The sequence below is a fragment of the Sphaerodactylus townsendi genome, linkage group LG07 (genome assembly GCF_021028975.2).
Source record: "Sphaerodactylus townsendi isolate TG3544 linkage group LG07, MPM_Stown_v2.3, whole genome shotgun sequence".
NCBI classification, from domain to species: Eukaryota; Metazoa; Chordata; class Lepidosauria; order Squamata; family Sphaerodactylidae; genus Sphaerodactylus; species Sphaerodactylus townsendi.
In genome coordinates, this window is record NC_059431.1 from 106,790,881 (window position 1) to 106,817,772 (window position 26,892).

Here is a 26,892-nt window from a genome sequence, read left to right on the forward strand (position 1 = left end):
TGGAAAATACATGATTATAGACTTTGGCAACATCAGAACTTCCAGCTGCAAGTTGAATATTTCCCTGAAATACAGTTGCCACTCCACAGGTGGGGCGTGGAGATCCCCAAGAATTACAGCTGATCCCCAGAATACAGAGCCCACTTTCTGTGGAGAAAAATGCCAGCTTTGGCAGATGGGCCCTATCATGTTAAATCCCTCTGAGGTCATTCCATGAACCCTGCCATTAAGCTCCACCCCCAAATCTCCAGAAATTTCCCAACCCAGAGTTTATTTTGTAAAATCTACATCCCGTCTTTCTGCCCTCACAAGAATGACCAGATACTGTACTCTGTTTCACATAAAGATGGTCATTAGGTCAGTTGAGGTGCAGCCGTTGAGAAAGTTGCATGCTTCCGCATTAGAATAGAGTCCTGAATGAATATGGGAATTATGATTTGTTTTCACACACTGTCTTTGTCAAAACCATTATTTTGTGCATTGTTGAACATGTAATGTTATAAAATTAAACTGAATCCTAAAATGTATTTTCACTTTCAAGCAGATCGGGGGGAGCGGGGCCAGGTAGACATGAGGACCCAGGCAGAGCATTCCAAGACAAAGAAGGTCTGGCATGTTCTGGAAGGTTCTGCAGCGAAGTAATGTTCAATCTACTATCATCTTTATGTGGAACAGAGTATAGGTACATTGTGTGGAATTAAGCAACCATGCAACCTTGCTGGATACCAAGGGGAGCTGACAACTCTTCCCTGGAAGTCCATTATTAGGTGAAGGCCAATATGCAGAAAGTTTTCTTTGTGGAAGAACATTTGATCAAGCTCTTCTGTCACTTGAAGTTTCACAGAGCAGGAAAAGTTTTTTTAAGTCATTCTTTAGACCTCACAGCTTTTTTCCTCCAAGGGTGTCTGAGTATTCAGGGACACTGTGTGCCTTGGAAGTGTGCCTTAGAGTCTATAAAACAGCATGTCAAGTAGGTAGATTTAAAAAAAACCACCACTTTTCTTGATATAGCAAGTTATGATTCCCTGCCAATTTGGGCTACTAATTATTCAGAAATTCTGTAGATCTCTTTAAAGTGTTGGGTCTTCATAAGTGATAAATAATACATGGGACAGAGGTTGAAGTCAGCGGCTTCTATCCTGCACCCTTGAAGTGAAGGTTTAGCATTTTAGAAAGAATTCTAATTAGAACAAGTGCAGGCTTCACCTCTTTGACTAAAAATGGATGACCCTGCTGGCATTAAACACCCTGTTTATCTTAAGCCTTAGTAAATCTGACAAATATGACCACAGGAACAGATTTTGGGAGAGAATAGCCTAGCGGTTTAAAGAAATTGCCTTTTGAACAGAAAAGAGTGACTTTATTCACTGACTCCAATTAGAAAGATGAGTGTCCTGTGAATCGAAATAGATTCTCTGTGTGCAAAAGAGAATTAAAAATAGACCGGCTTGACAGTCTAGTGTAAGTGTTGGCACTGCTGTCCATTGAGCAAGAGTTAGGGGAATAATGAACATGGCAGAGAGTTGTGGTTAAATCTGTGAAGCATAATTTCTGTGTCTAGAATTTGGGTATGGGATCATTCCAGGAGGGAAAATAAGTTAAATTTCTAACTGGTACTTCCTTTCTAAGGGGACTGAAAGCAGAAGAGGGGAGGTACAATTCTGGCCACTCCACGGTACCCTGTACTGGCCGACCCCTGGATTATTTGGTACAGGTTTAGGGTAGAGAGGATTATGAGCTTGGGAAAGGAGCCCCATGCTGCTCTCTAACAAATATTGAACAGTTGTTCAGGTACAGCACTGACCACAAATTTTGCAATTAGTCAAGGTTGATCAAGGCATGTTCATAGCTGGTGTAATATGGTGGTTAGTGTACTGAAGAGAGGATTCAAAGCTGTGAGTTTTACTGGTTGACTTTGAGCCAAGTTCTTTTGCAGTCTAACCTACTTGTTTTAGGATAGAGTAGAGAAGGGAGGACCATGTTCCCTAACTGCCCCTAACCTCCATGTACACTTCCCCTAACCTCCTGGGTATAGGGACTACCAGTCGATAACAGTGTAATCAAGTAGATGTAAATCAACCATCCAAATGGATCTAATGTTGACAGAGTCTGCTCGTAGGGTCCTTACTTGATTCCAAACTGGTTTTTTAAAGTTTTGTCACAGTTGCCTCTTGGCAACTTTAATGTATAAAAGTTGGCTGCCCTGTTTTGAAGTCAGGGAAAGTATTTCAGAAATCAGTCTCCAACTGGGTTGTCCTCTGTTTTTCCCTCTTCTCCTCCCTGCCCCCACCTCCAAAAGCTGCGCTTAAATTGGGAGACTCATGGCAACAGCATTTAGTTATGGTGTAAGGAGTAATAGATGGAAATCAGCATCCATTCAGTGTGACATGCAAGGATCTTTTTGGACCCTGGCATGCACGTGCACAATACCGCGATTTCTGTTCAGTCCTGATGTTTGTCTGAAGAGCTAAGCAAACAGCAGTCTTGGGTCACTTACATCCATGAATTTTAGAAGCCTGCCTGCTAGAGGCTTGCATTGCTACAAGTCTGAATACCTTTTGGAACGACTACAAGACCTTTCAGTTGTATATAAATATACCTTGATTCGTGATACATGGAGTATTTTCAAAATTTGTGTGTGTTGGGGGTGAATGTGGGCTATTCTGTTCTGTTTTTGAGATTGTGGGGGTGGGTGGAAAACATCAGAACGTGCACTCCACCCTCTTTTTTCCCCCAAGTATCTTGATTTTTAAGGATTGCATCACGACCCATTACAGCCATCCTCATTTATAGCAGCACATTTACGTCAATCTCGCGACTCCAGACTAGAGTGTTGATGAGGGTGGAGTGTACTGCATCTCTCCACCTTCCATTTGTGTGTTGATGTGGCATTTATATTACATAGGATTAATTTTTTTTCTGGTTTTTTTTCTTGTATCACCAGTGCACCTATTCCATTCTTCCATCGCTGTGCTCCTGTGAACATTTCCTGCTATGCCAAGTTTGCAGAAGCCCTGATCACCTTTGTCAGTGACAGTAGTGTCTTGCACAGGCTGATTAGTGGAGTAATGACCTGCAGAGAGATTATATTGGGACTTTGCTTGTTATCACTAGGTAATTGTTTTTCTCATTATTAGCTATTTATGTAGTACTGCAACAGGAGAATGTGAACACGTTCTGTGCCCGCAATTCGAAAACACATCATGTTCAGTATGAAGCTTGTTAGGAAACCATTTCTGATTTTATATTTCCTGTGCAGCAGCTGCATCAAATGTGCTTTTAAAAGTGTGTGTTGCGTTGACTTTTTTTTGGTCCTTATGCTTAAACTGATGTGGGGCTCTGAACCCCATTCAGCCTCACTTCCAAATTAAAATCTCTGGACCTTCTGCTTGCCTTTAAAACAAGCCAAATTAACCTTTGCTATTCGTAAGCTTCTCTTAGTTAATTCAGGTTGACGCTGCTAAGTGACCCTGGATAGTTAAATCTTCAGGGATTTGCATCAAAAAGTCTTTCTGCCAACCAATTCAAAGAATCCTAGATGATTAATCATCAGCTTTTAACGGAGAGACATAAGAAGCTGTAATCTCAGCAGGTCTTGGCTTGCGAGCTGCCTGAATGGGAGAGACCGCTCCAGGCTTGTCAAAAGAAGAGCAAGGCGTGTCAAAATAAATAAATAGATTACATTTAAGTAAAATGTGCACATTAACATTAAATATTTATGATTATTGAAGGAAATGATAAGAGAATAAAAACTTGAATTCGTTGTTAGAAGAAAAGGTCCGTTTTTAATGTGTCCATTTTTTTTCTATTACAGAAGTGTAAAATCAATCCTCAGTGCTAATTAATGATAGTCAAGCATTGTTCAACTTTTAAACCCTGCTGATGGGAATTTGCTCAAATACAAATTTGAACAGAGCAACACTTGGGGAGCAAAGGGTCATCATTATTTTTGTACCTCTTGAAAAGCCCCTCTCTTTTGCTAGTTTTTCAGAAAATGGTTGAAAGAATAAGAACACGCTTATGTGGAGGGAAGAGGGATGTGCCGTCACTGACAGCCAGCCCACTGCTCCCAACTGTGCTCTGTTGCCACAATGAAGCTTCCATAGAACAGCAAAAGAGATGGTATCTTTCAAGACATACATGAGAAATGTGCATCCAAGTGTGCACATGGTCAGTCTACACACACTGTGCTGCTCCCAGCAGGCTGTGAGGTTGAGCCCACATTCCTATGCCAGAACAGGACTTCAGAGTGAGGGCCGTGTAACATCACTTGCCTTCCCTGAGGTCAGTATCTAGTCTAGAGGTCTGCAACCTGCGGCTCTCCAGGTGTTCATGGACTACAATTCCCATCAGCCCCTGCCAATTGGCCAATTGGAGAGCTGCAGGTGGCAGACCCCTGAATTCTAGTCAATTTGGATTGGTTTTGTGACGCCATTGTTACATCCCAAAGGAGAAATGTTAAAAGTTAAAGAATGGTGCCAACAGTGTTGGGAAGAACAATGACTGCAACAGACATTTTTTTAAAAAACAGTGGAAAAATATTAAAGTAGCATTTTTTCAAGATCCCCTTCACACCCCTCAAAAGCATACTTTTTTGTGTCAGTGTTAAAAATTCAATAGCTTTCTAATTAAAATTAACCTTCCCAGATAACTGAAATGTATTACAAAGTTTCAGATCTCGTTCAGGCCTTGTTAATTTTGCGAGAGGAGTTTATCGTTCATTTAAATGCCCGTTAAGTAAGAGTTGCTTCTTTAATAAGTACATATATTGTTGTGTCTCACAGGTAGAGAGTTTGGTGAAGGTGTGTCCCCTGTGCAAGCAGCGGGTCATTACTGACCCACTGGGTGACCTCACATCATGATGTTTACTAGGCAGACTATGTCTATGGAGTGATTTGCCATTGCCTTCCCCAGTCATCTACACTTTATCCCCAGCAAGCTGAGTACTCATTTTACTGACCTCTGAAGGATGGAAGGCTGAGTCAACATGACTTCTGTTGGGGTTGAACTGAAGTCATGATGAGCAGAGCTTGAACTGCAGTATTGCAGCTGACCACTCAGCACCACAAAGCTCTTTAGAGAGAAGGCAAACTGTTTTAAATATAGTTTATAATTTTTTAAAAAATCAAACTAAACTTCCATTTGACTTACTAGGTGACAAGCGTTCGGGCATGAATGAATCCTAGTGCTCGATCTCTGTCAACGCTCAGGGTCAACAGATCCCAAATAATAAAAACTAAGTAAAAGGTTCCTTCAGCATTTCTACAGGTTTCTACAAATTCTATACATTTCGATACTGTGTAAGCCTATCTCTTTTATGTGGAACAAGAGAAGAGACAATTAAAATTTCTGTTAGTTTGGTTTTTACTTGTTAACTGTTCCAGCACCCATTGCACCATAGGCAATTGATGTTTTTGTTTGTTGACAACGTCAGAACCTGTGACGGTAGGATTCATAGGTAGCTTTAGGAAACACCATAGAAAAATAGAACTTACATAGTCAACTCGGTTATTAGCTGATTGTTGCATAAACACTTGATTATTTTATGATAAATGCTAAAATAGTGGCCACTTGGTCACTATGACAGAATTAATGATGTTGCGAGTTCGTTGTGAACATGTTCAACATAGCTTGTTCAGATTTGCTGAATGCAGGTGAGTCAGTCACCTCAACTTGAATTCCTGCTGAGCCTTTCAAATATCCTGCTGAGTCCTCTCCCTGACAGGGACCTAGTGAAAAGAGAGAGAGAGAGAGAGAGAGAGAGAGAGAGTGAGAGAGAGAGAGTGAGAGTGTGTGTGTGTGTGTGAGAGAGAGAGAGAGAGAGAGAGAGAGAGAGAGAGAGGGGGGGATGAAAAGCTAATTTTCTTTTCAAATCAGCTGAGCGTCTTTATTTGAGCAAGGCTGAATAGGAGCAACCCAGTTGTTTCCCCCTCTACCCGAACTGTCAAGTTGGTTTGCTGAGAAGAGGACTATGTTCATTGCAGCCCAAGCAGTTTCAGGTGATAGTGGGGAGAGCAGCAGATTTCTTCTCTCTGCTAGCAATATCCCAGCTTTCATCTTTGGCTGCAGAGGAGAACTACAAATCACCCCTATTCTCTGCAGGCCATTCTGTCAGGGTGGAGAGGAGTTCCCCAGCTGGAGATCAGAAGCTGACTCCCAGCTGATCCCTCATCATCTGGCAGCTGAGTTCTGATGACTCTGTGTGTGTGTGTGTGTGTGGGTGCGTGCATGCGTTCGTGCGTGCGTGCGTGCGTGCGTGTGTACACATACAAACACACATAGCCTTTTTCTGGAAATAAATGTGAATAGGTTGTGAACAGTTTTATGGCCTGTTCATGAATCAGCTACCTGATCATTGCTGTTAAACAGAATTTTAGCTGACCCAGCAGGCGTTTGAGCATCCCTAGAGAAACTTCCTTCCCTTTCACCTAAAAGTCTTCTCCAAATTTTCACACTTTTATATATATATTACAGTGAACAGAAAATCAATTTCCAGAGTCTGGGTGAAGGTTAGAATTCACGTGTGAAAACTGACTCCTGAAATAAACCTAACAAGGTCTTAAAAATAACAATTTCCCCGGCTTTTAAGTATTCGTGGTGCATTTTCAGAATCACTTTAATGTTACTGTTGATATCTGTGAGTTTTCAGACCCTTTATCGTGGCCTGTGCACGCATACACATAAATACGTATACAGAATAACTTTCATTCAGTGAAATTTCCAGGGGCATTTTTGTGTAAGGTGAAAAAATCAGCCAGGTTTGCTCAGAAAGTAATAAGTTCCATACTATCTGAAGAGAAACCAGAGTATAGAAACCAATAATTTCTCATACTTACTTGCACACTCTTGAAGCACTTTGAAGCTTTTCCAAACCAGTGAAGTTTGTAGTAGTCCTCTTGTCTATGATGCAGTGTGGGTGCTACAGGTGACATGGTGGAGTTCCAAATGACAGAATGGTATAGAACAGGGGTAGGGAACCTGCGGCTCTCCAGATGTTGAGGAACTACAATTCCCATCAGCCCCTACCAGCATGGCCAATTGGCCATGCTGACAGAGGCTGATGGGAATTGTAGTTCCTGAACATCTGGAGAGCCGCAGGTTCCCTACCCCTGGTATAGAAGACTGTTTTGAGAAGAAAAAAAAGCACCTTATTAAATGGTTTCATGTGAATCTGGCAGGGAAAGATTAAGTAGTATGTGTTTCTTGTCACAGTGTTAACATCTTAATTCATTCTTGTCATAATAACTAGGCTTGCCAAGCATGCAATGTCTGCATGCAACTTTTGGGTTGTGCTTACCATGAGTTGTGCAATATGTATCCAACTCATGAAAAGAAACTCACCATTCTGACATGTTGCATTTGTTCTCTCATTGTTCTGTGTCTGCACTTGAGTGTTCAGATTTTGGTGTATAAATGTTCATATAGGGTTGCTTTCTGTAACTGGGCAAGTCACAAATCTGAATCTAATGCATCTTAAGCTGTACATTTTTGAGTAAGTGCTTGTAGTGAATGCAGAAACATCCCTAATGTACTAGTGAGTCATTTCAGGGAAGAGCTTTTTATTATGTTCATTCATATATTTTTATTAACAATTTCCTCTTTAAATAAATGATCCTGTTTGTTCTTGTTTGCAGTGCTTTCCATGATCATGATGGTGATAATCAGATACATTTCAAGAGTAGTTGTTTGGATCTTAACTATTCTTGTTGTTCTGGGATCACTTGGTAAGTTGTTGAAATTAATCTTATTCCTCCAGCTTAATGATCTTGGACCCATGTGCTCTTCTGATCATTTGCTCATGATAGTGCAGGAGGAGAGGGCAGTATCTTTCACCCTTAGAGGATATCTTTATAATTGTTGACAGCATGTGAGGATTGTTTGAACCACTAAAAAGAATTGTTGAAGTCTTTCAGGTTCCAATCAACTGGCTGTTGTGGGTTTTCCGGGCTGTGTGGCCGTGGTGTAATAGTTTTTGCTCCTAACATTTTGCTCACCACAGATGTGGGCAAAACATTAAAAACAAAAACTACCAGAGCATGGCCGTACAGCTTGGAAAACCACAACAGCCACTAACAAGAAGTTGGCCCTGTGCCCCTGCCGCTGCGGCGTGCACCCCCGCCCCGGAAGGCCCCGCCATGCCACCTCCACGACCTGGCCACGCCTCTACTGTGGCTCCACCTGGGGCATCGCACGCCCCCCGCACTGTGGGGACCACACCACTGTCTGAACCAGAAGTTAATGCCACTATATTCATTCCTAATCTGACATTGGGGAAAAGAGAACCCTTTATTCACTGGGTGTTCAGAAAACACTGTCGTTCTGTCTGGACAGGGCAGAATTAATGTCTCTTCGAAGTACTTCAGCCACTGGATGGTAACCACCATCAAGATGTGCTGTGACCTGACTCACAAGCTGTTTTGGGGGTCTGTAAATACCAATTCCATCAGAGCCATAGCATCTTCCTCAGAGGAGTCTCCATAATGTCTCTGTAGGACCTTACTTTTTTACCTTTGTGACATGTCAGAGCTCAGAAGGGGTGCTTTCTTTAGCAGTTGACAGCACCTTTGTCTACCACCAAATATGTCAGATACATCAGTTTGATAATCTGTTCCCATTCATAGAGACCATGAAAAAGAAAAAGTTGCTCACTTGTAACTTGGTGTTCTTCAGGTATTCATCTGTACAGTCCCATAACCCAGCTGAATATGACATTTCTAGTTGCCATTGATGGATTTATTCTCCATTAAATTGTCTAATCCCCATTTAAAGTATTCTAAGTCAGTAAGCAATATTACATGGCAGTGAATTCTGTAAGCAAATTATGTAGTGCATGAATGACACCTTCCATCCTCTGTAGTACTTTACAGACTTTAAAAAGATACTTTGACAAACATTAACCTTCCCTCTCTGTGTTTCCATTCTTGCACAGGACTTGACATACCTTTTTAAAGAGTACAGGAAAATGTGGTGAATAACCAGTTTCTACAACAATCCCCTTTTATTTTATAACACTATCTCCTTCCCATTATTTATTTCTAAACTGTGTTCCCACTCTCCAGTAGTGGAGTATGTATCTTCCATGTTTTAAATGAAAAGCGCCTGGCAAACAAGCTATTTATTCAAACCTATATTCCCTTCCTTGTATGGATATATACACTAGTGCTGCATCAGACACTCCCTAGTATTAACACTAAAAGCAATCTGTAAACACTTTTAAATACTGAAGTATTCTTCCCCCATCACCACAACCCAAATAATACCTTTTCAGTTATGATCAGTGAAGAATAAATGTAATTGTTTTCTTCCATGCTGTCCAGTAGCAAAGTAACTATTAAACAGAGCTGTTCTATTGCTGTGCGATAGCACAGCCAGGGAATGACAAAAGTGTGCAGATGTTTCCAAGGCTCTTGAATAAAGTATGATGTTTATCTTGGAGGTCTCAAAAGCCCAGTGCAGTCTGGTCAGTTGTAAATGTGGGATTTCTGGCAAAGAACATAAAATCTAGCAATAAATACTGATGAATAGACAGGAGGTGTGAATCAGTGGCATAGTGAAGGAGGGGTGCAAGAGAGCTGGAGCTCTGGGCTTCTCTTGGGCAGGTCACATGTGTGTGTGTGGGGGGGGGGGGGGGTTGCCTGCAGTTTAAAGTTGGGCCCGGCCAAGCCCAGTTCATCATGGAACAGGCCTGCCCCACTCCTGAACTCCAAATAGAATTTGGTCAGGGCAGATCCAGATAAAAGCTGGCCACCTCAGCGTTCGACTGCCCCCCTGCCCCTGAACTCCATGTGGAGTTCAGGCAGGGGCATAGTTGCGAGGAAGGGGGGGGGGGCAGCCTGGCAAAGTCCCCCACAAGACCTGCCCAAGTGGTTCCTGGGGGCATGGCAATCTGTTGTGCTTGCCCCAGGCGCTGTTTTAGGTGCGTATACCCTGGTGTGAATAGTTGCCGTGGGGGGAACCCCCAAATTCGCTTCACAGTTTTTAATCACGGGCAAGATTTAATAACAGATCGTATCAGGAGGGGAAATAATTGGAAGCTTGTGTTTGTTCTGCATTCATTCCAGAAGAAATAGCTCACATAACCTCTCAGCCGTGATTCAGCAAATGAGAAGGGGATCACAGAATCATGGGCTCCCCCCCTTCCATCTTCCATCAGCTTTAAAAACAGTTAAGGATTACATTGGCACTATTGTTAATCACTGTGAAGGATAAACAGGGCTCTGGCTTAACCTGGATTTTTGTTTTAATTTTGATTTTACTGTATTTATGATATGTCTTACATGCTGGAAGTTGCCCTGAGCCTGTGGACCAGCTGCATACAAACGGAATGAAATAAATAAATGAATAAAATAAAACAAGGAGTTTGCCCTGACTTCTGCTGGGAATCCAGTGCTCCTTCTTTAAACGTACCTTTGGCTACTGTTGGTGCGAATGATGTGTTGCTTATGTTCATTATACCCTACTCGTTATCTCTTCTGTCTCAGACTGACTATGAAACAGGTCAAAAGGTCACCAGCGTGGTAGTCTTCCTATCCTGGAAAGGCTCCTTCCAAGTGGTTGTTAGCTGCATCAACACGGCAGTAATGATCCCTGTGTCTCTGACTGCTGTTGTGAATTTGCAGCAGCATCTGAGCATCTTCACGCTAGTGTTCCTGGGCACTTCCTTGCCTTAAACCCTACGGCCATCATTTCCCACTGCCACCACCATCAGAGAGCTTTTGGAGGCTTTTTTAAAAAAATTGGCAATTTTTAGATCACTGCAGCACAACAACATGATAGTGTATTGACATAATATACCGATTCCTCAGAATTCCCAGCCTGCCTTTTAAAAAAAATATAAAACCCTCACCTTTTTCTTTGTGCAGATAATAAGGGATTCTTTCTCCTCCTCAGGAAGAGAGGGCTGGAGACTTCGGGGGGTGGGGTGGGGTTTGGCTTTTTGTGTTGTTTTTAGTGAAGTTTGGGGATTTATGGGGATTAGTAAGCGTTAGATTGTTGCAGTGGTATTGTGATATGCCAATTGCCAACTCTTTGAGAATCCTGAAAGGCACCCACCCACCCCCAGTGTCCTGGTGGAAAATGATTGCCGTAGGGGGCTGGGACAGGGAAAAAATTACCATTTTGGCATGCCCTAAAAACATGTACACTTCAGTGTGGACTTAGTGTGATCTTTCCAAAATGACTGATTCATATAGGCGAGTGAGGTAGTCTGTAGTAATAGAACAGAATTTGAGTGTCATAGAACCTTAAAGGTGAACAAAACTTTTCCCCTAAGTGTAAGCTTTCATCATTTAAAGATCATTTCGTGAGATACAAACTGAGCTGTGGCACACAAAAGCTTATATCCTGGAAAAGTTTGTTGGATCGTTGAGGTACTTCTGGATTCTAATTTTATTCCAGAATGATAGTAATCTTTCCAAAAAGCTTCTACGAAACCAGGTGGCAGCACAGTGGGAAAATATGGAAACTGATCTATCAGGAGACAAGTTTCTGTGGAAGCTTAAAATAAAATCTTCGAGTTTGAACACCACACCAGATCAAAACCTCCAAGGAAGAGAAAATTAATTGGATATGCAGATTCATGAGCTAATTTGAAGAAGTGAGCTTAAAAGAGTTTTTACAGATAAGGCAGAAAAACCAGTAGTGAATATAAAATGCTGTGGTGTTGCTTGCACTTCCACTGGCTGATGTTGCTTCCTTAAAAACACTTGCCTCCAAGGGATCAATTGGTTTGATTCAGCTTTTGTTACTCTGGGAGATGTTAAACTACGCTCTTGGGAACCATATCAATTTGGCCATTATTAAACATTAGTATTTATTAAGCTGAAGCAGGATGCATCCACTCAAATGAAAGCAAAATCACATACGATTCAGAGCCGTGGTAGCACTGAACACCATATGGAGTTCAAAAGTGCGAAAAAGCAGGGAAAGGAAATGCAGTAATTTCAGAAGTGGTATTGATCTGAGTTTATTTGAAATGGCATGGCTGCATTAGTAGCAAGCTTACTGAACTCTTATTTGCACAATGCACTGGAGCATGAGGCCTTCGGTTGAAGCTTTCTAACAAAAGAAATTGAGTACTCACAGCAGCGATGCTGAGAAGCAGATGGTGATTGCTACTCAGAGTTAGCAGTTTTCTCTTAAACCCCAATAATAGAAGTAATTCTCCAAGCCCATCTTGGTAATCCTGTTGTTGATGCGAGCATCAGATGGTTTCCAAATTCTTTCCCACAAACTGTTTTCCATACGAAGATCTCTTTGAAAAATAAATTTGCCGGATTCCCAGAATTCTGCAAGTTATGTTTAAAGCACAAGGAAAAGAGGGCAGAAGGGGAGGGTTTCCTGCCGCCTCTGAAACTACCATAGCAGTAGAATGGAAGGAAAGGTTAGTTAGACCAGTGGCCTGCAACCTGCGGCTCTCCAGATGTTCATGGACAACAATTCCCATCAGCCCCTGCTACCATGGCCAATTGTAGTCCATGAACATCTGGAGAGCCTCAGGTTGCAGACCCCTGAGCTAGACGAGAGCTCTGAGGCTGCCCCATTCACCTTGGGCTAGAGGCAGTGCATTGCTGGATTTTGTGACCTGACAGGGTATCAGTGTTAGTGGGAAACAGTCTGTTGAAATCAGTGGTCCTAGAAGGGTGTGACCCTGCTTAGGATGACCACTGCACATCTGGTAATTACAGGGTTTGCCAGTATTGTTAAATGAGACCTAGGTACACTCACTTGGGTGTGGGGTAAGAAGGCATTTTCAGAATTTTTCAGTTTCACTTTGCACCATAGTAGCATATTTTTAAAAAAGCCTTAGGAGGGGAAAAACGCAAGACAGTACCGAGAACTAAAATTAGCCGTCTGTTACTTCCAATGGCTCCTTGCCCCCAGCCATGTTGTCACTTCATCAAAAAATTTCATCTGGGTGTTAAATAACACACAAGCGGTAGATGAACTTATGCTCCCTTGGCAGAGTTCCAGTGAACAGTTTCAACTGAAACAGCCCTTGCTGCATCCCCTCGTATTTTCCCTCTAGGTAAAACGCAGAACACTTTGACCATGTACTACATCTGTTGTGAAATAGGAAGTAAAGTATATATTTTCTGTGTCAAAACAGGCGGCACAGGAGTGTTGTGGTGGTTGTATGCGAAACAGCAAATGTCTCCCAGTGACACGCTAACTGTTGATCAGCTTCAAATAGCCAAAGACAATCGTCAGGCCCTCCTGATCTATGCCATTGCAGCTACAGTCTTCACAGTAAGTACTCAGTAGCTGTCAAGTAAAAGACTTCTTCACATATGAAGCAAGGTGGTGTTGGGAGAGGGAAGCATACCTCTTTGTGCTGATTTGACTGTGCATACCATTATTTTGGAAGCACAGATCTCCGATTCTTGAGCATTCACGTCTGTAATTGACACGTACAAATAAATCTGTGAAGAGACACGACCTGTGAAGCAGCACTTTGGAAAATGGACTTCGCATGCGTGAGCCTTATTCTATTAGCATAACACTGGAGGCTATACAGGCTACAGAACTATGGTGTTGCCTGATAAAAAGAAGTGAAACAGAGAAAATCGCTAACCTAACTTGGAGCTTACGTTACCTGAACATCTGATTTCTCCTCCCCGTTGCAAGATTCAGACATATGCGTGAAGACCTCTTCGTGGTCACGCTCTCCTCCACTACAGTTACATGCATCCAGAAAGATCAGCTGCTTTTCAGTTCTCCATCCCACTTTTATTTAAAAAAAAAAAACTTAGCCAATGCAGGTCTTGGGTTCTGAGATATATATATAAAACAGACTTGTGTGTAACAGACTTCCCTCTGTGATACACCTCTGAAGATGCTAGCCACAGATGCAGGCGAAATGTTAGGAACAACATCTACCAGACCACGGCCACACAGCCCGGAAAACCCACCAGAACTCTTTGATATCTGTTATAAATATTCTCAATCGCATCAGTGCAAGGTTTTAGCCAGCAGTCTGATAGGTCTGAAAGCCAATTCCCACAATCCCTCATTTAAACTTTACAGTTTTAGGGGTACATCTGAAGAACACAAATGCTTTGCATCATACATATTCAGTCATTGGAATCAAGGTGATCTGGATTTCCGTGCGAAGTGTCAACTCATGGACATGTGTGGAAAGGGCCTAAGTTTCTTCAGCCAATGAATGGAAAGGTCGTACATCAACAGGTGGCTAGGGCTTGTACTGAATTCCAAGAACAGATACTTTTAAGTTTTGAAGTTGTAGACAAGAGGCATGTTTTCTGTGTTTAACCTGTGGTGGACTTTGCCCTGTCGATAAACCATTTAAAATTATAATGTGTATTTTTCTTCCTTTCGCAGGTTATCTTACTGTTGATAATGTTAGTTATGCGCAAACAAGTAGCTCTCACCATTGCCTTGTTCCACGTGGCTGGCAAGGTTTTCATTCACCTGCCACTTCTCGTCTTCCAGCCATTTTGGACCTTCTTAGCCCTCATGTTCTTTTGGATCTATTGGATCATGGTTTTGCTCTTCCTAGGTACCACCGGTATGTAGCTCCTATATAATTTCCGGATGTATTTTTTGTAACGTGAGGAAAAAAACATCATTGTACCGATCTGCTTGCTGAATGGAATGAAACGGGGCAAAGTGAAAGCCCACTTTAAGACGATTCTTTAATAAAACTTAGAAGACCAATGCATGGGGGGGGGGGGGGGGGTCCCTGCAAATTCCCTCGCTGCTATTCCACCAAGGTCCCTTATGTTAAGGGGACTGCCGTTCTCCCCCTCTCGGAGAAGGTTTTAAATCTGGGTTTCGCTGGACGTCTTTTTATCGTAAACTGTTGTTCTTTATATTAATCTGCTGTTTTTAAAGGGATTTAGCAATATTTTAAATGGATGGAGCCTGTATATTTGTAATTTATTAAGCATGCTCCGTGTTTGGTTGTAGCAGGTTTTATGTTGTACATCGCCCTGAGTCCTCTGGGAATAGGGCGGTATAGAAAACGAAACAAACAATAAACAAACAAATAAATAAATATACAAAGGTTGATTTTGAATAAGGGTCTGGGGTTGAGAACTGTTTCTGTTTGTCATTTGTTTGAAGCAGTGGGTCCCAAACTTCCTAATGCCACGACCCTTTAATACAGTTCCTCATGTTGTGGTGACCCCCAACCCTAACATTTATCCATTTTACAGATGGAGAACACTGAGGCAGAGAGTCTTTGGCAATCCCTGTGAAAGGGTCGTTCGACCCCCAAAGGTGTGGCGACCCCCAGGTTGAGAACCACTGGTTTGAAGGGTCTGAGTAGCAGCAGTTTAAATGCAGCAAAAAGAACTGCCTTCAAAAAAAATAACAAACAGGAAACCACTCTTAAATTGTGATTGTTACTCATTTGTGCCAGTGATACAACTGCTGTGCTCTTGCCGAGACAAGTATTTTGAGCGCCTTCTTCTTGTTTCTGATTCTAGGTAGCCCCGTGGGAAATGAACAAGGTTTTGTTGAGTACCGGGCTGCAGGCTTCCAGAGGTACATGTGGTGGTACCACATTGTGGGGCTGGTTTGGATCAGTGAATTTATTCTCGCCTGTCAGCAGATGACTGTAGCAGGAGCTGTTGTGACATATTATTTTACAAGGTGAGAGCTCTGGGGCAGCTGAATGGCGGGGGCTCTCTAAAGGACTGGGGAGAGGACTGGGTGTATAATGAGAAGAGAAGGCAAAACTGAAAGGCAAAGCAGCGAAGTGTGCCGATTACAATAAATCTTAGTGCTTCATCTCAGACTGTTTCTGAAATCTGTATAAAGATTCTTCTGAAACAAAGAATTAGTAAATGTTTACCTTGATCTTAACTTGTCTTTTAAAAGATGCAGTGTTTAAAAGTCAGGCAGAGACCTCTTCTTAAAAAATCTGCAGTGTTTTAAACTGTAATGGGTATATTAATTTGGCTCAGCGTTTTTTTGAGGTTTTCTGGTGATTGGTATTAGCGCCTTCGTTTTGCTGCCAAAACACATCCAGAAGATTGGATGGTGTGAAATGAAAATACTTTTCTGCTAGTGAAGCGGGGCTTTGGAGGAATCTTTTGTGAAGCCGGCCGGAGATTACCGTGATGTGATCTGTAAAGACAAACTGAACAAGGAGACACGCAAGAGCAGCTGGCACGGCGATAGATAGTACTGTTCTAAAGGCAGAGAGGACAGTTTTGTTTGTGGCTTTTAGCTGATCCAGAAAAAAAAATACAAATAATACTAAACTCCATTCTCTTGAGGTAAGATTAGTTTCCCGAGACTCTTGTGTGCTAGAGGTCACCTAACATATCATAAGGACCTGGTAAACTTCAAACAGAGAAGAACAAAGGAGAATCTTCTCTGGTCTTCCACTTCTTACCTCCCTTTCATACAGCCCGTGTTCTTTGTGCCAAGGCCCCAAACCACAGTTGGCCCTGTGGAATAGCTCACTGGCCAGATTTCTGCGGGCCGAAATTTTGAATTGGAATCTTAGGCTGATTCCGCATGGGCCAAAAACAGCAGTGTGAAAACAGTGTGAAAATGGTGTAAAAGGGTTTAAAACGGTGTAAAAGGGTTTATACTGTTTTCACACTGTTTTCACACCACTGTTTTTGGCCCATGCGGAATCAGCCTCACATTGCTACTGGATAAGAACAGACATCCTGTTTTCCCAAAGTCGCTTTGGAAAAGGGAATAGGGAAGCCCATTGTCAGGTGTTCCCTTGTTTGGTTTATCCATCAGCAGCTACTTGCAGGTCTTGAACATTGGGAGGGACTGTTTTTCCTGCCCATTATCAGAGCAGGTGGCAACAAGGAGCTTCCAATGTTTAGCTATCCAGAAGCTGCATTTCTAAGAGCTCGTGTATCTAATCTGGAGGAACCGGGTTTGATTCCCAGCTCTGCCGCCTGAGCTGTGGAGGCTTATCTGGGGAATTCAGATTAGCCTGTACACTCCCACACACGCCAGCTGGGTGACCTTGGGCTAGTCACAGTTTCTCGGAGCTCTCTCAGCCCCACCTACCTCATAGGGTGTTTGTTGTGAGGGGGGAAGGGAAAGGAGACTGTAGGCCCCTTTGAGTCTCCTACAGGACAGAAAGGGGGGATATAAATCCAAACTCTTCTTCTTTTGTTCTACCTTTTCCCAAAACTTTAATGCCCCTTTTTTGTGAAAAACAGAACTGTTAATGTTTGTTCTGTTCTTATGGAGAGGCTGGACTTCCCCCTCCCCAACCAGCTGACAATTTTAATGGGTCGCACTATTCAGAGAAGGAGAGGCAGCTTGCCCCACAGAAATGTGGAAGCCTTAACAGTGATGGCGAACCTTTGGCACTCCAGATGTTACGTACTACAATTCCCATCACCCCCTGCCAGCATGGCCAATTGGCCATGCTGGCAGGGGCTGATGGAATTGTAGTCCACAACATCTGGAGTGCCAAAGGTTCGCCACCGTGGCCTTAACATGTATTCACACATTCAAGTCAGTCCAGGGTGGCTTTATATCTGGCTGTGGGTGGTGACAAGTAAGGCCCTGTAACCTGCTCACAAACAATGAGATCTGGACATTCTCACCATAATTCTTTTTCTATCCCCAAACTTCTTCCTTTATTTTCTGTTTCTTGGAGCTTTAGAAGTATTCTCCGAAGCTTGCTCCAGAGCAGCCTTTGTCTGTTCTGAAGAGTTTCAGAACTTACTTGTTAACAGACAAAGGTTCTTTCCCCCACCCTGGACACTCCAACAGATATATATACTCCACTTGCTTTCCTACTATCAGATCCTCTGAAGATGCCAGCCACAGATGCAGGCGAAACGTCAGGAGAGAATGCTGCTAGAACACGGCCATACAGCCCGGAAACCACACAGCACCCCAGTTTCAGAACTGATGGTCCCAGAAAGTCAGCATGTAGGATCCTTCGCAATTTAGGATGACCTTTGAATAACGTCGCTGCTGCCTGTTTCTGTCTGCTGATGCTCATAGTTCTTGCTGTTTGTTGTAAAAAATTTCTTCACAGAGAAAAAAGGAATCTGCCATTCACACCTATTCTGGCATCTGTCAATCGCCTGATCTGTTACCACCTGGGAACTGTGGCTAAAGGGTCTTTTATTATTACCTTGGTGAAGATTCCGCGGATGATCCTTATGTATATTCATACCCAAGTCAAAGGAAAAGTAAGAGGAAACACTTCGCTGTATAAGTAAGGTTGTTCAGTGAAATTTCACAGTGAAAAAATTAAAGAAGGGATTGGATTTGGAAGGTGTGGCCAGAATCCTGAAAGAATGGGAAAGGCAAATTTTAAAAAGCTTTAAAGAACTTCCTTTTTCTCCCCCTTTAAATAAAAGAAGGCTTCTTAGACATAGGTGGGTTGGATTTTGTGGAAAAATCCACCAGTACAAGTGGGGTGTGTGATTTTTATTAACTGTTTCCTTCCTGCAGCAGACCTTCAGCTTCATCACACACACGCAAACGCACACACACACGACAGCAGTGGCTCCTGTTGTTCCCCAGGGGCAGTGTTTTTGGGGGACACTTCAGGTTATAGAGAGTTCCCATTTCTGTAGATGGAATTTAGATTGGATCTAGCCCGCTATTTTCAAGGGAGTGTATGGAGGGGATAGAAAATAATGAGGTTATGGTGTGTGTCAGACATGGAGTTAACTGAAATCTAAACTTTAAAAAAAACTTGTTTGTCAGAATGTAATGGTAGATGAAGATCTCTGTGTGCTGACTTCTTTACAAATTTAAGACTGCCCTTTTCCAGCCGCAGTTAGGACTTTATTGGAGCCAAAGATCCGTTAAGGTTCAAGGATAAAGTAGCTAGCCTTTTCCAGTTCAAGAAGTTTTCTGTTCATACAGCAAAGTTTTAGGCAAGGAATAACAAATCCAGGTTTTAGGGGGCTGGCGCAGTTCTTCGTGGGTGCTGGCTGGGTGCTGCTGTTCTATTCAGGAAACTGAATGATGAAATGCTTCCTGAGGCCTCCTCTAGGTTAGGTGGCCCACAAGTTCAGTCCATTGTGATATGTGGGCCAGTTCACATATGAAAACCAACCATCTGTATTTCTTGCTTCTGCACACTTTTTCCACATGTGTCAGATTGAGCAAAGATGCCTTACTGTAATACAGGCAATACAACAAGACATCCAGCAGCCATGCCTGTAATAGCAGTAGTCATTTTCTGTGGCCACCGCTGCTGTGGAAGAACTGCCAGCTGTCTCTGCGTATAGCCTGGTTTTGTGTTGATTCTTTTTTTCCCCGCGTGATTCTCTCCATAGGAGAGATTACCTGGGGAGAAAAGGCAGCTGGTCCGCATGTGTGGCATGGCCCTATGTAGCCACTGAGCTGCAGGGAGTGTGAAGTTGAAAATGGGTTCTGAACTCTTTATACAAGGAAGTGCATGTGTCGAGAGGAGAACTACAAACATCTTCCTGTTTAAGTGTCCCAGGTCCTGGTTCTCAGGGCCTTTAGTGTTTCCTTGACCCTTGACTAGTCTCTTTCTTCTGTGACTGTCTTCCTCTTAGGAAAATGCCTGTGCTCGATGTATTCTGAAAGCCTGCATTTGCTGCCTTTGGTGTCTGGAAAAGTGCCTGACTTACTTAAACCAGGTAAGATTCCATATAATCGTGCTCTTTTTCAGAGGTTGCCAAGATTAACTGTAGCCTCTTTTGAAAATCGTCTTTCGACCAGAGGATGTAATATTTTCAGCTGTGCTGCCAATTTGTTTGCTAACCTTCAAAAGATACAATTGTTTAGAGAAATTAAGGTACTTTATAACCTCTGAGGTTCCTTGGCTGTAACTGAGAACAAGTGCAATATTTTGGATGAGGAGTCACTGTGATGCAATCGTGCTTTGGCACGGAATCCGATTGGTGACTTTTTTGAGCTGAGGCCCCCTGCGATTGTGTAGAGGCCTCTCGCAGTGTGTGCTTAAGGCAGCCAGAGAGAAACGTGCAGCTTTTCTGTATTTAAGTGCCACGCTTTTTAGAAAATGAGCAGCCATAATTGTCCCTGATTTCCTTGAGAGAAACCTGCTGTGGGCTGACAGTAGCCATAACCATTTGTAAAGATTTCCTCTGAGTGTTGTATTGCCTTTATCATATTTTCCATTTTGCTGCTATTATTCTAATCCTCAGATTGTCAGAATGGACTTTTATGATGGTGTTCTTCTATGTTCTCCTTCTATGCTCATCTCTCTCTTCCCCACCCCCTCCCTCCGACCCAGCATATAAGGTCTTGCTGCAGTGTCAGAAGCACAGGATGGTTTAAATGCCTTCATGCCACTACCTTTCATTTTATCCGCTAAATGTTAATTCAGCCTCATGTAATAGTGCTCTTTTTTTAAACCAGGGAAATCTTGTTACCATTGACCTCTTGAATCAGCTTGTGTGGAGTTAACACGCAATGTGACCTTAGCATTAACTGAAGCCTCCATATGCTAACAGTAGACATTACAGCTAATGTCAGACATTAGTAGTTACGTTCAATAAGTGTCTCTGTTAATTAAAGCAAGATTTAAACATTCAGATTTGGTGTAACTCCTTCCTGGCTCGATTGGTTCAAATTCTGTCAAACAGAAAGCTTTTGTCAGTCAGTAGAGGGGGACAGTTTTTATATGACTGTTTCACAAATCCTGAATTTCTGTTAAAATATATCAAAATGCGACTCTGCTGCATCAGAAGTTAGGTTGCGAAACACCAAGCTGGAAGATAATTTGAGCTTTGGATGTCTAGTAAGTTTTGTCCATTTCTGCATATTTACAAAGTGCTATTTGAGATGCTTGCCTTACACACAGTATGTATCTTGAAATATGCTTGAAGAAAAATGTTTCCTGAACTGGGTCCTGTCCCCTCAGCATTAGATAGCTGGTATAGAGAAGTGCAATCGGAAGCAGGGGTGTCCTTGGAGATAGTCCAGTGGAACACCTGATGCATTTTGTTCTATCTATGCAAGGAATTCTGTTCCGGGCACAGGTGTCAAACTCGCAGCCCTCCAGATGTTCGTGAACTACAATTCCCATCAGCCCTTGCCAGTATAGCCAATGCTCATGTTGGGAGGGACTGACGGGAATTGTAGTTCATGAACATCTGGAGGGCCACGAGTTTGACACCCCTTCTAGATCTTTTGGTCTGTTTGTCAAACTTGCACAACAAGACTGTGCTGTTTGTGCTGAGGAAAAGAAGAGGAATATGTCTTTCGTTTTGGCAACGTGCACAGGTCCTTTGCACGTGGGGAGGTGGGGGTTGAGCGGGAGAGAATGAGAGCCTGTTTTGTTCTCCTCTTTCCAGAATGCATACACAGCCACAGCTATCAACAGCACCAACTTCTGCACCTCAGCAAAGGATGCCTTTGTGATATTAGTGGAGAACGCCTTGCGTGTGGCTGCCATAAACACAGTGGGAGACTTCATGCTATTCCTGGCGAAGGTAGGCTTGAGTCAAAAGCGTGAGGCGCTCTTCTCAGATACCCTTCTTTGCTTTACATGCATCCAGGGCTGGGGTGTCTCCAGTTCTTTTTAAAAACTGAAAATCCCAAAACTGAATCAAGCGAACTTGCATAATTTCTTCAGGATTTTTCACATGGTTTGCTTCCGGTTCTAGGCCAGGTACTGGTTCTGGATTTTATCCATGGACTGCTGACAAGTCGTATTCAACCACTTTTGGTTTCTGAAATTTCAGAGTCATTATTCGTACTCTGTCAAGCACATCATTGCAGCCATAAGGACTGAAAGTATGTTCCCGTAACTTTAATGGAAAGCTGAGTTTCTTAGGAAACTGACTTTCCTATCTGCAGAAACATGGCATTTATACAAGCCTACTCTTTATGTTCCACTCCAGCCCAAAGACGTAGCGGGGCAAAATGGTGCCCCCGCACCTGCCCCCCTTTCCCCGTGGTAGCTACGCTTCCCCCCCATACCCACTTACCTGAGTTGGTGCCATGCAGCCCAGGCTCCAGCCGATGCGCAGCCCAGGCTCCAGTCTCTGGGTTGGCGCCCAGGGTCGCCTCCAGATGTCCAGGAATCTGAATTCCCATCAGTCGTCAGCATGGCCACTGGCCACATGCTGGTAGGGGCTGATGGGGAATTGTAGTTCGGAACATCTGGAGAGCCGCAGAGGTTCCTACCCCTGGCCTATGGCAGGGAATTGCAGGAACCTGCGGCTCTCCAGATGTCCAGGAACTAGAATTCCCATCAGCCTCTGTCAGCATGGCCAATTGCCAAGCTGGTACGGGCTTTGATGGGGAAGAGTATGGATAACTGGTATCTGGAGGCAGTTCTAACTATGGACTGACCTCTCTCGCTCAGCCCAACCTGTTGAGGCCTGCCGGGGGGGGGGGGGTCAGAAGTGTGTGGGGTGATTTTCTGCCCCCCCCCCAACCTGACTCACCAGGGGGCAACTGCTCCAGCCTGTAAACAGAAGCCAGAAGAGGAGTGGATTACGCTATTTCAGTTAACATAACCAGATATAGCTGATCAGGAATGTGGAGTGTAAGAATGTAGGATGCTGGTCATGTTGAGGAATGAAAGAAAGCTGTAATAGTTAAATAAGCATAAGCCTCCATCCTCAAATGCTTATGATTTGAGGTTTGATCTCCATCACCTCTCTTCAAATCTTTTGTTTCCGAAATGTCTGATAGCTTTGCATTCATCTTGCTAACAGGTAATCAGTGAGTGAAGCATGAGTTTGTGTGCACATTTTATCTCCCTGCATGTGTGTATGTATGGATATATGTATTGAGCTTTTTCATGCTTCCTTTTTTTGGCTTGGGTTTAATCATTTGGTAGCCATCAACATATGAGTTTCTAAGAATTGATATAAAACAGCTCTTGGAACAAATTTAATGTTGAAATGGTTTAATTGGATGTGCTTTGCATTGGGTTTTAATCTTTTGCCTGGGAACCACCCCAAGCCCAACTTTGGCTGGGAACTGGGCAGGGTACAAATTTAATAAAATAAATAGAAACATGCAAAATTTTAAAATCTGTTGCTTCTAGCTACTTATTAGTTTTATATCCCACCTTTCTCCCTTGGCTCCTAGCCACTCCTCTTCTGGCTTCTGTTTACAGGCTGGAGCAGTTGACCCCTGGTGAGTCAGGTGGGGGGGAGTTGCCCACCATACTTCAGCCCCGGTGGAGGCCCATAGTGGCTGACATCCTCCTCCTATCGTCCATGTTATCCTCCCAAGGGCCTGTTGAAGTAGGCTAGTCTGAGCATGGGTGACTGGACCGATGCCACCTGGGCAGCCTCCGTGGCAAAGTGGGGATTCAGATCTGGGTCTTCCAGCTCCTCGCCCCGCTAGGCCACACTGGCTCTGCCCACCAGTCTTCAAACATATCCACAGCCGCTTCCCTGCTTCGTGTGTCCAGTTTACAAATTTTTTTTCCTCCATTCCGCTCGCTGTTTGTTAATTCACCCTGCATCTAACTGAACTTCCAAGCGAAGACTTTGTAAGCCCACAAATAAACAAATCAATAAGTTGCAGTCGGAGTGAGCGAATAATTACATCTAATGGCCCTAGGGGGAACTGGAGCGCATACCAAGGTTTGCTTTGAATGGACTTGGCCTGTACCATGAAGGTCTGGGGTGGGTGGGGTTAAGGGTGACATGTTTTGCAGATGGCCAAAAATAACACAGTGATTGATATGTGCCGAAACGACTGTTGCAGAAAGCTTCCTCTTGATGTCAGGCCAGCAACATGTAACTGTCAGCCCAGCTCTGCTTTGTAGTTAGGGCCACCAGCATACAGATTGAAGCAGGATAAGGGATCTGCTTTCAACTTAGGTTGCTTAAAAAAAACAGATTCACACTTTAAATCTATTTGAAATGCTTTTTTTTCTGAAAAACTACCAGCTATGACTTTAAAAATTCATCTGGAACGAAATGGGGTGCAATAGCTTATTACTGTTCCAAAACATGAACTAAAGATAATTCGCGCCTGTGCAAAAGATGAATTAGAGTCAAATAAACCTTCCTATGACAAACAGGAGGGAACTTCGTAACTACAGCACCTACAGAGTCCCAAAGCAGACTTGCACCTTTCTGAGCCTACTGATTTCAGTAAACTTAAAGGGGGTGGAACTCTTCTTGCCTGACCTGGGTGACCCAAGCTAGCACATTCTTGTCAGATCTTGAAAGCTAAGCAGGGTTGTCCCTGGTTAGTACTTTGATGGGGGATCACTAAGGAATTCCAGGGTGACTGTGCAGAAGGCGGCAATGGTAAAACACCTCTGTTAGTCTCTTGCTTTGAAAACACATAAGAGGTCACCATAAATCAACTGTGACTTTTGGCATTTTACGCCTACAACTCTGTTTAGGATTACATTGTTAGAAAATAGAACAGCCTTGGTATTTGGAAGTGAATGGTTCAACAGAAAATTAACAGTGGCTGGTATATATTAATCATCACATTTCTGTACAGTTTGCATATTACAACGAAAATGTTGAGCTTTTCTCCTTCTGATTAAGAGCAACAAAATAATACAACAGTAGTTGTTCACTGGGCGTATCCATATTACTTATATTGCTTCCATATTGTTTTCTAATTGCTGGATTCTAGGCTAAGAATTCCTGGTTCTCACAGCAATTTTAGCTGGCTTTCAGTGGCCCTACCACTGCAATGAATTGTAACGGAAGTGGTTTGAATAGAAAATGGTCATAAATTTTACTTGTGCATTTAAATAAAAAGAATGAATCTTTCTGGCTACAGTAAGGTGCTTCAAACAAATTTTGACTTGTTCGTTATAAGCTCAGGAAGTCATTAAGATCGTATGTGTCCCGCTTCCCCCCATGCTTTCCTCTGGTATGCCACGCCTAAGATTGTACTTCCTGGTTAAGAACTAATGACATATGGTTGTGACGTTCAAATCTGGTGGCTTAACAAAATGCACTTTCTCCTTACTCAAGGCAGAATATACACTGAACATGAATCTTACAGTGGCTGACCAGAGTACTATGAAGGGCTAACAGCAGAGGCATAGAGCAGGGGTGTCAATTCTAAGCCCCGATGTTCTATGAACCTCACGATTCCCGTAGTCCCTGCATGTGGCCTGCTGGGGCAAACCAGTGTCTCATTTCACACAGTGGCTGACCAGGTACTATGAAGGGCTAACAACAGAGCATAGGAATTCATTTGGCGCTTCTCGATAAAATTATAGATTATTTATTCCCATCAGTCCCTGCCATCATGGCCAATTGGCCATTCTGGCAGGGGCTGATGGGAATCATAGTCCATGAACATCTGGGGCGCCAGAGTTGGACACCCCTGGCACAGAGGTTTCCCCTGATGGTGCCTCCTGGTCTTGGAGTTCAGAGGGATTCTGCCTCTGAATGTACGGAAGTTCCATTTAGGCCTCATGGCTAGCTGCCACAGACAGACTTTTCCTCTTATGAATCTGTCTAATCCCCTTTTTAAAGCCGTCTGTGCTTGTGGCCACCGCTGTATTTTGGCAGCGAGTTCTACATTTTAATCACTTGTTGTGAAAGGAAGCATTTGCAAATCGGGTTGCTAAACCAGCGTTCGAGCATCCCTCTCCTGAGCCAAATCTACAGCTGTAGGCACTACACAGCGCATAAATCAGTTCAGTTGAAATGGCTGTCTGATTAAATTAAATACCTGATGGAGAGAGTTGTCAATTGAGTCGCTGACTCGGGAGTTCCCGGTTTCGGAGCAGCTGAAGCCCAAGGAGGCTTTTGGCAGTCACTGCTGAGTCCGCTGTGTTTGCTCGCCAGGTCCTCATCGTATGCAGCACAGGCCTGGCAGGGATCATGCTGCTGAACTACCAGCAGGACTACATCGTGTGGCTGCCGCTCATCATTGTCTGCCTGTTTGCGTTCCTGGTTGCTCACTGCTTCCTGTCCATTTACGAAATGGTCGTGGATGTCCTCTTCTTATGTTTTGCCATCGATACAAAATATAACGATGGCAGTCCTGGGAAGGAGTTCTACATGGATAAGGTGCTGATGGTAAGACCCTTTTAAAAAAAAGAATTCTGTACCTATGCAGTGTCTGGATCTGAGAAATCATGAAGTATGAGAGCCAGCATGGTGTGGCGGCTAAGAGCCGGTGAATTCTAATCTGGAGAGCCGGGTTTGATTCCCCACTCCTCCACCTGAGTGGCGGACTCTGATCTGGTGACCCAGATTTGTTTCCCGACTCCTACATTCCTGCTGGGTGACCTTGGGCTAGTCCAGGGGTAGGGAACCTGCGGCTCTCCAGATGTTCAGGAACTACAATTCCCATCAGCCCCTACCAGCATGGCCAATTGGCCATGCTGACAGAGGCTGATGGGAATTGTAGTTCCTGAACATCTGGAGAGCCGCAGGTTCCCTACCCCTGGGCTAGTCACAGTTCTCACAGAACTCTCTCAGCCCCACCTACCTCACCGGGTGTTTGTTGTGGGGAGAAGAAGGGAATAGAGTGTGTAGGCCGCCTTCAGTCTCCTTACAGGAAAGAAAGGCAGGGTATGAATGCAAACTTTTCTTCTTCTACTGCTACTTTACAGTAAAGGCTGTTTGCTTGTGAGTGTTTGAGGTAATTTTCTTGTGTTAGACAGTATATGGGAAAATGCTTGAGAGATTCCAAATTATGTATTCTATTTTATGTGTTTTATCTACATTGTAAGCCGCCCTGAGTAAAGGAAGGAAGAAGGGAGGGAATGGAGTCAATAAATGTTTTAAATGAATAAAACCGAATTCCTGGTTTCTGTTGCTGGCAAACATAAAAACAGTGCTGGGGAGGTAGATTGTAGTCAGACCAGTGGGATTTTTTTCAGTTTTCACTCAGTTTACACTGCTGAAAAGGCAAGCCACTCTTCCATTCCAACTTTACTCTTCAAGAGAAGCAGGGCAGCCTCTTCATCATGCCATGAAGAGTCAAGGAGATTTCTAGCTTTTCAGTATTTGTGCTAATTCTCATTGTGGA

At 43.3% G+C, this 26,892-nt stretch overlaps 1 protein-coding gene across 1 annotated transcript in view; it reads left to right on the forward strand.

Annotated features, from left to right (window-relative positions):
* The window catches only part of SLC44A1 (solute carrier family 44 member 1), a 98,985-nt gene that overhangs the window by 66,430 nt on the left and 5,663 nt on the right, over nucleotides 1-26,892 (forward strand). The window contains 9 exon segments of the mRNA XM_048503700.1: nucleotides 2,945-3,114; nucleotides 7,635-7,724; nucleotides 13,109-13,248; nucleotides 14,341-14,527; nucleotides 15,450-15,615; nucleotides 17,993-18,149; nucleotides 19,497-19,580; nucleotides 21,261-21,398; nucleotides 25,701-25,934. Of these exon segments, the coding sequence (XP_048359657.1) occupies nucleotides 2,945-3,114; nucleotides 7,635-7,724; nucleotides 13,109-13,248; nucleotides 14,341-14,527; nucleotides 15,450-15,615; nucleotides 17,993-18,149; nucleotides 19,497-19,580; nucleotides 21,261-21,398; nucleotides 25,701-25,934 (1,366 nt within the window).